This window comes from Camelina sativa, chromosome 7 (assembly GCF_000633955.1).
Source record: "Camelina sativa cultivar DH55 chromosome 7, Cs, whole genome shotgun sequence".
NCBI classification, from domain to species: domain Eukaryota; kingdom Viridiplantae; phylum Streptophyta; class Magnoliopsida; order Brassicales; family Brassicaceae; genus Camelina; species Camelina sativa.
The window spans coordinates 14,246,597-14,258,462 of NC_025691.1; the positions used below are offsets into that span (position 1 = coordinate 14,246,597).

At 37.2% G+C, this 11,866-nt stretch overlaps 1 protein-coding gene across 2 annotated transcripts in view; it reads right to left on the reverse strand.

Annotated features, from left to right (window-relative positions):
- Window positions 1–7,261, reverse strand: part of LOC104701156 (type II inositol polyphosphate 5-phosphatase 15) — a 9,183-nt gene extending 1,922 nt beyond the window's left edge. The window contains exons 1-10 of one of the 2 annotated variants that reach the window (XM_010416797.2): window positions 6,387–7,261; window positions 5,622–5,877; window positions 4,590–5,394; window positions 2,707–2,831; window positions 2,256–2,340; window positions 1,906–2,071; window positions 1,763–1,803; window positions 1,400–1,667; window positions 893–1,016; window positions 4–364 (exon numbers count right to left, since the gene is read on the reverse strand). In XM_010416797.2, coding sequence (XP_010415099.1) covers window positions 4–364; window positions 893–1,016; window positions 1,400–1,667; window positions 1,763–1,803; window positions 1,906–2,071; window positions 2,256–2,340; window positions 2,707–2,831; window positions 4,590–5,394; window positions 5,622–5,877; window positions 6,387–7,122 — 2,967 coding nt within the window. In that variant the 5' untranslated portion in view covers window positions 7,123–7,261. The remainder of the gene's footprint in view (window positions 1–3; window positions 365–892; window positions 1,017–1,399; window positions 1,668–1,762; window positions 1,804–1,905; window positions 2,072–2,255; window positions 2,341–2,706; window positions 2,832–4,589; window positions 5,395–5,621; window positions 5,878–6,386) is intronic. The other variant, XM_010416794.2, reaches the window with a different exon arrangement.

Sequence of the window (11,866 nt, forward strand, 5' to 3'; positions counted from 1 at the left end):
AACCTCCAGCCACTGGGGAAACCCGAAAGAACCTCTTGCTCGGTGATCGTGTGCCTGACCGTCCTCCTCAATCTTGGCTTGGCCTTCACAAATTATTTGAAAGAAAGCGATGTTCTTCTCACTCTTATTTGTAATACGCAGAATAGTTGAATCCTGATTTTGGAGAATTATATTATTGGTGCTGACAATTGTCTCTGGAACCTTGCTTAACTCTCCAAGCATGACCTTGATTTTCTTATTCGAGTTTATGATGTTTCCAAATTCTTGTCTCCTAACTGATTCATCGACCCTCGCAATCTTGACACTAAATACACAACGAACAGGCTTGTGGTCACTGTCTGTCACATCCATGCAGGCATCATACCTTACAAAAAAAAGAAAAGAATTGTGAGTCTTAATCCTTTCTCAATAAAAGGGTTATGACTATACTGTATAAGTTATAAAGTATCACATGAAAGCATGATTTACTCAAATCTGTGTCTCACGGACTCTACACCTAAGTCTCTGTGATTATAAAGTAACATTAATGTCCGAGCAAAGAAGCATTTAAACTGATAAGAAAGAACATCTAATAAATGCCATGTTTCTTCGCCTTAGTGACTCATGTAAGATAGAAGTCGTATACATTCTGTCGATACATACAAAGAAAAATGCAAGTCACAAAATGTTCCGATTAGGAGTCATCATAGGCAGATCAAGCTTCAGAGAACATATGAATAGTTTAAGAAGCTACAACCCGTAAATCAGTTGAGGAATGACACACTCTTCAAAATCTACTGATCAAATAAAACCGATGTATTAGTAATGTGAGCTGTCTCTAGTATGCTTTCTATATTTAACTTACAGGAAACTTACTGAACATTTCCAAGAAAAAAAAAAACAGGAGGCTTACTGTGATACAGAAGACACCACTGGACAATCCAGACTGCACTCAGCTCCCAAATGTTTCTTGTTATCGCGATATAGAATCCTGTCACACCAGGCAGGAATCCGCTTCTTTTCCCCTGAATCATATCCTGCAGAAACATAGCTTCAATCGTCAAATATGGTTTCAGCAACTAAATGCCCTTAAAATCCCAAAAACCCTGAGTATAGTAATCACAGATCTAGCATCTCCCAGTACCCATTGACAAGAACCCCAAGACCATATCATAGAACCCAGCAGAACTTGGCTCCCATCAAATGAAAGAAAATGTGTTAACATATTATTTGCAGTATTTCTCAGTAAGTACTTACAGAAATCCACACAATTGTATCTACCAAGCTAGCAGAGAATACTTGGACGTTCACATTTCATAACGCTTTCAATTTTACTCCCTATTTTTTGGAGATTTATAACAGGGAAATGGTGTCAATTTGAACACTACCAGATGCAACGAAGGGTAAGCAAGTCACTGACCTGCTAGACCAGCTTGGTGCCTTTCAAACTTGTATGTTGGAGGGAATGTGATAATTGCTTCGCGCATCCCTTGAAAAACATTCCCAGCTTCCATTTCAGCATGGAGCTGATCTTTTTCTCTTAGCCAATCAAAGCATCTTTGCGAAATGAAATCCCTTGTTTCATCATAAGTTATATCATCCAAACGGTAATTAAAATCTCCAAGAAATATGACCATGTCTGCCTCGGATAATTCAGGCCTTGCTTCAACTGTGTTGACACCCACAGCCTGTGAAAATACAGCTCTTAGACTATTTAAATGAACTGCATATTAATCTCTGAAGAAGAATGAGAGTAACTATTCTAATTAAAGGAAATACATACATTGCCACCGCGAGGCACTGAAACACCAAATGACGCAGTAGCTGCAATGGAGGAGACCAATAACAAGAGTGACCAATGAATAGGCAAAAAGTAATAAGCTGAGCAGGCAACACAGCATGATAGAAATAAATTTCGCAGCATACCAACTCCCGTAGTGAGCGAAGTAGACTGCCTTGAGAAGGTCATTGTTCGATAAACATGGTCGAAGTCAGCATTTCGCCGGCTAACCGCTTCTAGATGTGCAGCAAAATGACAATTTACAAAGCACAGTACTCGATCATACATTCTGAGTCGCACACCTACAGCACCCTAATTTGAAAAAAAAACAAAAATTCGATCATAATAGAGATAAAATGACAAAAATGGAAAAGGGACCAAAACCATTTAAGTAAACATCAGATAATGTTTAAAATAATCCATTGTTTCCCTTTTATAACATCTTTCTTATTGTTGATAATATTTGTGATCATCTTTCACAAATATGACGCGATACCTTATTGCCAATCGCTCGTCCAAAGCCACAAGGAACCGCAGCAGCATCAACATCTCCCACGTGAGGTTTAAGGTCATGTCTAACCCTGAGAAAATTATTTACTCTGTAAGAATTTATCACATTCATCCAGTACTAACAAAAAGGAAATTGGTAAGACATAGTCCCCAGAGAGAAAGCATGCAGGATAAGTAACACCAAAATCATTATTCTCTTTCCATAGAGTAAATAACATACAAAGAAATCTGAAAGAAAGAAATATCATTCATACTATCAATTTGTTACTATGCTGTTGTATAAAATTGATCGTGGAGATTATTCAAATAAGGATGAAAGCGAACCAAGAGCACATATAGGAGTATGCTTCAACAATAAATATAATTTGTCACAATATGACAACTGATGCTTGCAATAACTGAACAGAAAAAGAGTTTCACTAAAACAAAATACTAACCATACACAAATGAGTAACCCTGCCAGCTGCCTAGACCCAACACGAACAAAAGATGATCCTTCATCCAAAGTTTTGCCGATCATATCCAGCCACCACTGACCAAGTGGACTACCCTCAAGTCCCACCTGCATTCGGGGAAATGGAGTAAACCTGAGGCGCAAATTCCAGATAGGCTCATAGCTTTTCAATTATAAGAATTAGCCCCCTAAGATTTTGTAACCAGAAAGAGAATGAAAAAAGGATGGGTGTGTGTGGCGTCGAGTATTACGCACAACAGAGACCAATCAATTAGGGGAGTTAATCCAATTATTTTCATGCTGTGCATTCTTTTCTAAAGAAAGTCATTTTAGAACTTCAATAGCATTGATAGTGGCGAGGATAGTGTGGCATATGCCTTAAAAATTACACTTTTCCTGCTTAATAGTAGGAAAAAGAAAGCTTACTGTTTCTTTTGCTGCAGACATTGCAAGAACTCCTGCTCCCATTTCAACTTCTTGCAGTCCAACAACTACAACCTCAACTCCAGTAGCAGCACAGCCTAGCCAAGATACAAGTGAGTCAGTCGATGCTCTCCCCTCTCCAACATTCCATGTGCCAGCTAATATTTTCAGATTCTCTATCCTTGAATACAAAAAATCTTTCCCAGCCAACTCAGCTCGCAATACATTGTCAAGGGGCCCTGGAGAAGTAACATTCCATCCACGAATACCTCCATGATTTGCAAGGGTAAATAGATAACCGCCCCCGATAGCCATTTTTATCACAGGACCACTATGAGCTACCCATCCTCCAAGGAGCTTTCCCTCAAGGTCCAATACCTGAACAGTGCCGTTGGAATAACCAACCCATATTCGAGAACAAAAAGTGAACATGCAGAGAATACCAGAGGACTGGTATGAGTACTCTTGCAAACAATTACCATTTCCATCCCATCGCATAAGTACGCCATTTGAACTTCCTGTCCAAATCAGTCCATCAACTGATATGACAAGAGCCTCAGTTTTCCTACTATCATCACAAAACCCTCCTTTCGTTGCAGCACGACGAACAGCATCAGCTGCTCCCATAAGGGCATTACGAGACCTTTGAAAGAAACCAAGAGAAGATTGAGCTTTCTCTTTCTTTGAAGCAGTTATCTTCATCTTCCCCTCTTCTTCAGTCCCAAAATCAGGATATATAGAATTGTCAGTTCGCTCGAGCTGCCCGTCAATACTGAATACTTTGATTAAATCCCTTGTGCGAGCATCCCTGCCATGGAATAAACAAAAAGAAAGCACTAAGCTATACACATAAACTTAAACGGTGTGCCAGCAATTGAAAAACAAAGACGGTAATTAGGCAAGCAATATTGTAGACAAAATTCAATAATTCCCATTAAGACTATTTCGGATAGTGCTGGTATATTCTTGATGGTCTATCCGAATCAGAAAGGGTGATATATAAGAAAATCAGACAAAATTAAGTCTCCACTTTACCACAAAGCAAATGTCAGGGGACTAGCACTCCATATTCTTGCCCTTTTATGATCAGATACGAGGACTGTAACATCTGCCGTTAATGTATTAGCAAATCCATTGGCCGAAACCTGGTTCCTAGGGTCAATATATGATCTCTCTACTGATAACGCAGCCATGTGCCTCACTTCCATCTTCAAAGAAAGAGACTTCCCAAGAGCGTCGTCCCAGGGCCAAACTTTAAGAGCACCTCCCTCCGACCCAGACCATATATCTCCTAGATAATTGATAACAAAAGTTGTGTTAATATAGCTCCAACNAGAAAGTCATTTTAGAACTTCAATAGCATTGATAGTGGCGAGGATAGTGTGGCATATGCCTTAAAAAAATACACTTTTCCTGCTTAATAGTAGGAAAAAGAAAGCTTACTGTTTCTTTTGCTGCAGACATTGCTAGAACTCCTGCTCCCATTTCAACTTCTTGCAGTCCAACAACTACAACCTCAACTCCAGTAGCAGCACAGCCTAGCCAAGATACAAGTGAGTCAGTCGATGCTCTCCCCTCTCCAACATTCCATGTGCCAGCTAATATTTTCAGATTCTCTATCCTTGAATACAAAAATTCTTTCCCAGCCAACTCAGCTCGCAAGACATTGTCAAGGGGCCCTGGAGAAGTAACATTCCATCCACGAATACCTCCATGATTTGCAAGGGTAAATAGATAACCGCCCCCGATAGCCATTTTTATCACAGGACCACTATGAGCTACCCATCCTCCAAGGAGCTTTCCCTCAAGGTCCAATACCTGAACAGTGCCGTTGGAATAACCAACCCATATTCGAGAACAAAAAGTGAACATGCAGAGAATACCAGAGGACTGGTATGAGTACTCTTGCAAACAATTACCATTTCCATCCCATCGCATAAGTACACCATTTGAACTTCCTGTCCAAATCAGTCCATCAACTGATATGACAAGAGCCTCAGTTTTCCTACTATCATCACAAAACCCTCCTTTCGTTGCAGCACGACGAACAGCATCAGCTGCTCCCATAAGGGCATTACGAGACCTTTGAAAGAAACCAAGAGAAGATTGAGCTTTCTCTTTCTTTGAAGCAGTTATCTTCATCTTCCCCTCTTCTTCAGTCCCAAAATCAGGATATATAGAATTGTCAGTTCGCTCAAGCTGACCGTCAATACTGAATACTTTGATTAAATCCCTTGTGCGAGCATCCCTGCCATGGAATAAACAAAAAGAAAGCACTAAGCTATACACATAAACTTAAACGGTGTGCCAGCAATTGAAAAACAAAGACGGTAATTAGGCAAGCAATATTGTAGACAAAATTCAATAATTCCCATTAAGACTATTTCGGATAGTGCTGGTATATTCTTGATGGTCTATCCGAATCAGAAAGGGTGATATATAAGAAAATCAGACAAAATTAAGTCTCCACTTTACCACAAAGCAAATGTCAGGGGACTAGCACTCCATATTCTTGCCCTTTTATGATCAGATACGAGGACTGTAACATCTGCCGTTAATGTATTAGCAAATCCATTGGCCGAAACCTGGTTCCTAGGGTCAATATATGATCTCTCTACTGATAACGCAGCCATGTGCCTCACTTCCATCTTCAAAGAAAGAGACTTCCCAAGAGCGTCGTCCCAGGGCCAAACTTTAAGAGCACCTCCCTCCGACCCAGACCATATATCTCCTAGATAATTGATAACAAAAGTTGTGTTAATATAGCTCCAACTTTGACCAAAGAGAATGAAATAGAGATGTCAATAGCGATAGGCAGTTAAACGCTAAAGAAAACCAATTTTTTTCCTCAACAGGAAAGTAGCTACTACTGGACGCTGGAATGAAGAAAAAAAAATAATGTCCAGCGGCATAGAAGGTAATTACAAGAAGGATTGTTTTGTGACTCTACAAGCTATTTCTAATTTACAAATACTACTATTACATGAGCCATCATATCTGGTGGAACTAGAAAAGCCTATATATGCGTTAGTCACTATAACAATCAGAACTCGGCAACCAAAAATTATCAAGATTACTAACTTTGGTCCTCAACCCAAAACTGCCCCAATAAGATACTCTGATGTGAACATCAGAAATCTTTCTCCTTTCACCTTAAAAACTACTCGTAATCACAAAAATTCTAATAGCTAAACTGAGTAGACAAGTAAAATTAGAAACTTACAATAAAAACACACTCACCATAAGCCGAGATGGCAATGGAGAGAACAGGACCACGATGAGCTTGCCACGACAAAGCTTCTTCAATACCATGATCACCTCTCAGTCTCCAACATTTAATCCTCCCATCTCTATGCCCACTCCAAACTACTCTACTACCTTCATCACCAATCATACAAACAACCGCAGACCCAATCTCATTCCCCAAACTCTCCTTATACGGCGCCGTATCCTCTACCTCTAATCCCCTCCCACTTCCATACAATTCCCTAAACTCCCAAACTCTCAAAGCACCATCCTCACCTCCAGTCCATAATTGTCTCTGTGTACTCGTCATCGTCCTCAAGAACCTCCCAATTTGAGTTTCCCTAAGTGGATGAGGTCTCACATCAAGACTCGGCGGCCGATTCGGATGAACCGCCGACCTAATCGGAACCTTAAAGATCCCAGATTCACCACACTTACCAACAAACTCCGGTAAAGAATCAGACCTATCCGTACCATTCCTATCACCGATCCCGTCGGAATTACCGTCCTCGCCGAGTCTCCGGTCTAGAAATCGGATCATGTAATCGATTCGTTTGTTGCTGTCGTCAACGGAAGGCTGAGAGGAGTCCACATCGTCGCCGGAGGAAGAAGAGGAGTAAGCTGAACGGTTGAAAAGCGTGGACGGAGTCGCGGCGGAGAAGGTGGATTCGTAAGGAGGTGCGAAGAAGGAGAAAACATCATCGTCTTGATTGGTTTGACGATCTTCCATGAGTATGATGGACTTGAAGTTTTTTTACTTGGAGCAGAGAGACGACGAGTTTTTCGGTATTAAGCCTCTGATATTTTTTTTTTTTTTTCTTGAGGCTAAATCGAAGAAATGCTTGAAACGTGCTGTTTCGGACCTCTGGTTTTTTTTTTTTTCTCTAGACGTTCAAAATTTTATTTACTCTTTATGACTGCACATTTTATGCCAATAGTACAGTACAACTGTAAAAACTTTACTGTCTGCTTTATTTTTTAATTTATGACTGTAAGGGTTTTGGTTTTAACTTTTAACTAAGCTAAGCGGATATGATTTTATTTTTGTCATCTGAAAGTTTATTTATGAACTAGTGTTGGTACTAAGGACGAAATACACGCTAGTCTCAAGAAGCAAGATCTTGTACAATTTAGTCTTAATCAAACAGAGCCCATAATTCTCTCTGTGTACTCGTATGTTTGTCTTTGAAGGTATTTAAATCATCATACCTTCGTATGTTTAAACCGAGTTGTTTACATAACAGTCCAAGCGTCTTAAATAGCCAACATTCGGTCCGGTATTATTGAGTGCCCTACGCACAATTCGGTTTAGATGCGTTAGAACAATTTTTTTTTACCTTTTATGTTAAAAAAAAGACTATGGACCTCTTTTTATTAGATTCACACTGAAAGTTAAAAATTTTGATCCAAAATTCATACTAAAATCTGGATTTTCAAGTAAAAATCTATTTATTTTTTTATAAAATTGAACATTTTTCTACAGATTTACTTAGATAAAACTTCCAAAAAAAGCTTTAATTATTAAAGAATAAAGGAAAAAAAATTTGGGACCCTAAGCTTTCGCTTGGGTTGCTTCCTCTCCCGGCCGACCCTGCCAACATTCGATCAGGTACATAATGTTCAAAGAATCTAAGTTATGGGATATAAATACAAGTAGATGGGATGGGAATCAAGTAAGATGTTCATCGAAAAGAATATAAACTATTTTCTTCGGCTTAAACATTAAAGTATCAACTAATCTTTAAGGTACTCATGTGAGGATTTTTGTAACGACTGCCTTCGGGTATCCAAATGGTACCACGGACATAGGACCAGACACGTTACGCACAAAGTACGTGCGTCGTTCCGAGAGCGGTATGTATGTGGTATGTACGCGGTTCGAGTAGCAGTATGTACGCTGTGAACGGTGGTACCGTCAGCGATTGACGATGCGTCCGTCAGTGACTGACGATGAACCCAATAGGCTATGTGAATCCGAATGAAGCCAAGAAATGGAAATGGAGAGTTTGAGACTACTGAAGTGACGGTAGTGAACAGATGTTGGAATTGAAGAAAAGGAATCCAAATGAAAATGGAATAGTGAAGTAACTAGTGAGAGTGACAGTGGAATGGGACTGTTGGATAGTACAGAGTCATTGGTGAACAATGGACTGGACCGATGGGACAAGGGTAATGCGGTTATGACCATGGGCCGATGGAACTCGGAATCCTTGCGAAGGAATTAGACTGACTCACATATATGGAAACTCGAGAAAAATGGAAACTCGCGGAAAATGCAATATGGGTAGGATAAGGATAGTTGCGAAAGAAAAGGGAACTTGGGGCGCGATAAGGCTTATCATTTTGGGGAAGTCCAAGGCGGTTTAGTCGACCCTCTATAAAGATAGACAACCCTAAGCTCTCTCTTGAGAGAGAGAGAGAGAGAGAGAGAGAGAGAGCATAGACCGAGTTTCCTAAGAGCCATCGAGAATCTGAGAGTCATGAGAGATCGGTAAGTGATCGTCTAACCTAGTCCATCGATAGTATTAACGGTTTATCATTGGATGGTAACGATGACCCACTACAACAAAACATGATGTTTTCCTACGAGATTAGATTCCAAAAGTTTTGGAAGGAAAAGTTTCCTACCAAACAACTTCACGTTTGTGACCAAATAAAATAATGGAAGGAAATTATAAGTGAAAATCCTACCAAAAAGCATATGATAAAACTGTAGGATAATTCCTTCCAAACTCCTTCGCATTTTACTCTGAAGGAAATTTAGAAGGAAAAAAGCAGGAATATCAAAGGAAGAGAAGCGCGAATGAAACAAGTAGGAAGTTTAAAGAAAAAACAGTGTTGTGGGCTTTTGGAAGGAAATTTTCCTTCTACTTGCCTTCGACAGTTATATAGTAGAAAATATTTGTAGGAAATTGGAAAATAAAAAAATATGTCGGCACGTAAAAACAAGTAGGATATAAATTGGGAAAAATATTTTGATGTTAGCACGTAAAAACAAGTGTGATATAAAGACGTTGAGTACTGGTGGGTGAAATAGTAAACATTTTGGTAGGAAATAAGAAGGAATAAGATCTTTACTTCCCCACATATATCATGTAGTTCCCTATTAATCATTTCGTATCTAGAATCACAAAAAAAAGGATTACGATTCAAACAAAAAAACTCTTGTTGTTATAAAAGTAGCTTATAACAAAGAAAAAACATGAATAATTTTCGCTCATGGTTGGATATGGAAAGGTATGCGAAAGGCTATCCGAACGGGGTGCTGACGAGGGAATATGCAGCAGGACTCACCGAATTCATTAACGTCGCTTTGAATCAAGAAAGCTGTTTAAGAAGTGGTAAGATGTTTTGCCCTTGTCCATCTTGTAACAACAATAACTTCATCGACAAGGATTTAGTTTGGGGACATATTTATAGAGATGGAATTATGTCAAGTTACAAAGTATGGTTTTATCATGGGGAAAATGATGCATACCATGTGGGTAGTACTAGTGGAAATGTTTCGGAGAGGGTTGAAGAATCTAGATTGGGAGAAGAGGATATAGGAACAGTTCAAATGGTTCATGATGCATATAGGGAAAATATACAGGCATATCCACAACCTACAAATAGAATAGAAGAACCAAATGTAGAAGCAAAAAGATTTTATGATATGCTAGATGCTTCAAAGAATAAGCTATATGAAGGTTGTAAGGAAGGACATTCTCCTTTATTCACTGCTACTAGGATGATGAATATAAAGACGGATTACAATTTGTCAGAAGATTGTGTAGATGCTTGGGCAGATTTTGTGAAAGATATTTTGCCAGAAGACAACATTTCACCAGCTTCTTATAATGAAATTGAGAAGCTTGTTTCTGGACTTGGGTTGCCATACATTACAAGAAAATAGTGTCATAGCTACGCTTAAATTTGTTGCAATAACTCCATATTTTGTTGCAAATTTGAAAATGCAATAAAACTGAGACACATTTTCTATTGTTGCTATACAAGCGTTGGAAATTGGTATTTGTTGCATATATATTGCAAAATTTGCAATAAATAGACTCCTTGCAATATTTTCGTATTAATGCAACATTATTTTTGTAGTAAATTTGTCGTATAATTGTGACATACGTTTGCAACTTCCATTTGTTACAAATTATTGCAACAGAAAAAATATAGCAAATATTATTACAAATTTGCAACGAAGTCATATATTGCTATATGTGTTGTATTAATGCAACAATTTTTATGCAGCAAATTAGTGGTATAATCACGACGGTCTAATGCAACTATATATTGTCGTAAATAAATGCTACTTAAAATATAAAGCAAAAAATGTTACAAATTTGTAGTAATTATTTTTAAATATACGTTTGTCTCATATATTTCATGACGATGCTCACAACTAAAAATGTTGCAAATATTACCACTGCAATTTTTATTTTGTTGCATTATTAAAATAATATATAGTCATAAATCTCATTGCCTAATTCCACTTAATTTTGCAACATTGATATGAATCACAATATTTTTCTATATTTTTGTTCGACACATGATTTGTTAAATTATAATTTTTTATTTAATACTTTCTTCTATTAAATTTATATTATGGTTAAAAAACAATGAAAGAAATAATTAACTTTACTAAATATTCCAAAAATGCAAAAAAGAAAAAACTAATAGAAAAAACCAACTATAAATAATAACTAAGTTCAGAATAAAAACATAAAAAGAGTTAGCCATCTATTGTTGTTGCTGGGATATCATCAAGAAGAACATAATCACACTACAAAAAAAAGAGGTGTTTTGTGTCGCTTCTTTTGAATATTAGCATCAGTTATAATTGATGCAAATGAGTTTTACATTATTTATTTAAGTGACTCTGGAAGTGGTGATGCAAAATATTTGCATCGGTTACTAAATGTTTGCATCACTTATTATAGTCGATGTTAATATACATCAGTTGTTTAAAGTGATGTTATTTTTGAATCACTTAATATAAATGATGTTATGTTAGCTACGGTAATAATAAGTGATGTTAAATGGTTATATCAATTGTGAATAAGTGATGTTAACTGTAGTGTCAATTATTAGAAGTGATACCAATATTGTATCATTTGTTAAAATTGATGTTAAATGTTTAAATCGGTTACAAATAATCAATGTTAAAATTTGTGTCATTTTTCATAAATAATTCTAATAATTATGTCATTTCTGATAATTGATGGTAAATATTAGTGTCAGTTATATATTACTGATGTTAAAATTGATAAAAAAATATAATAAACAAATCAAAATAATTAATTAATTATTTAAATCCAAAAATAGTATATAAATAAAAAATCAAATTGCATAATTCATATAATGGAATTCACTATCGAATCTTAAACATAGAAATCCTAGCATGGTATTAAAAAATATATTAATTAAGATTAACGTTCATAACCCACATGTTTGCTACGTTCCACTAAGATTGATTATCACCA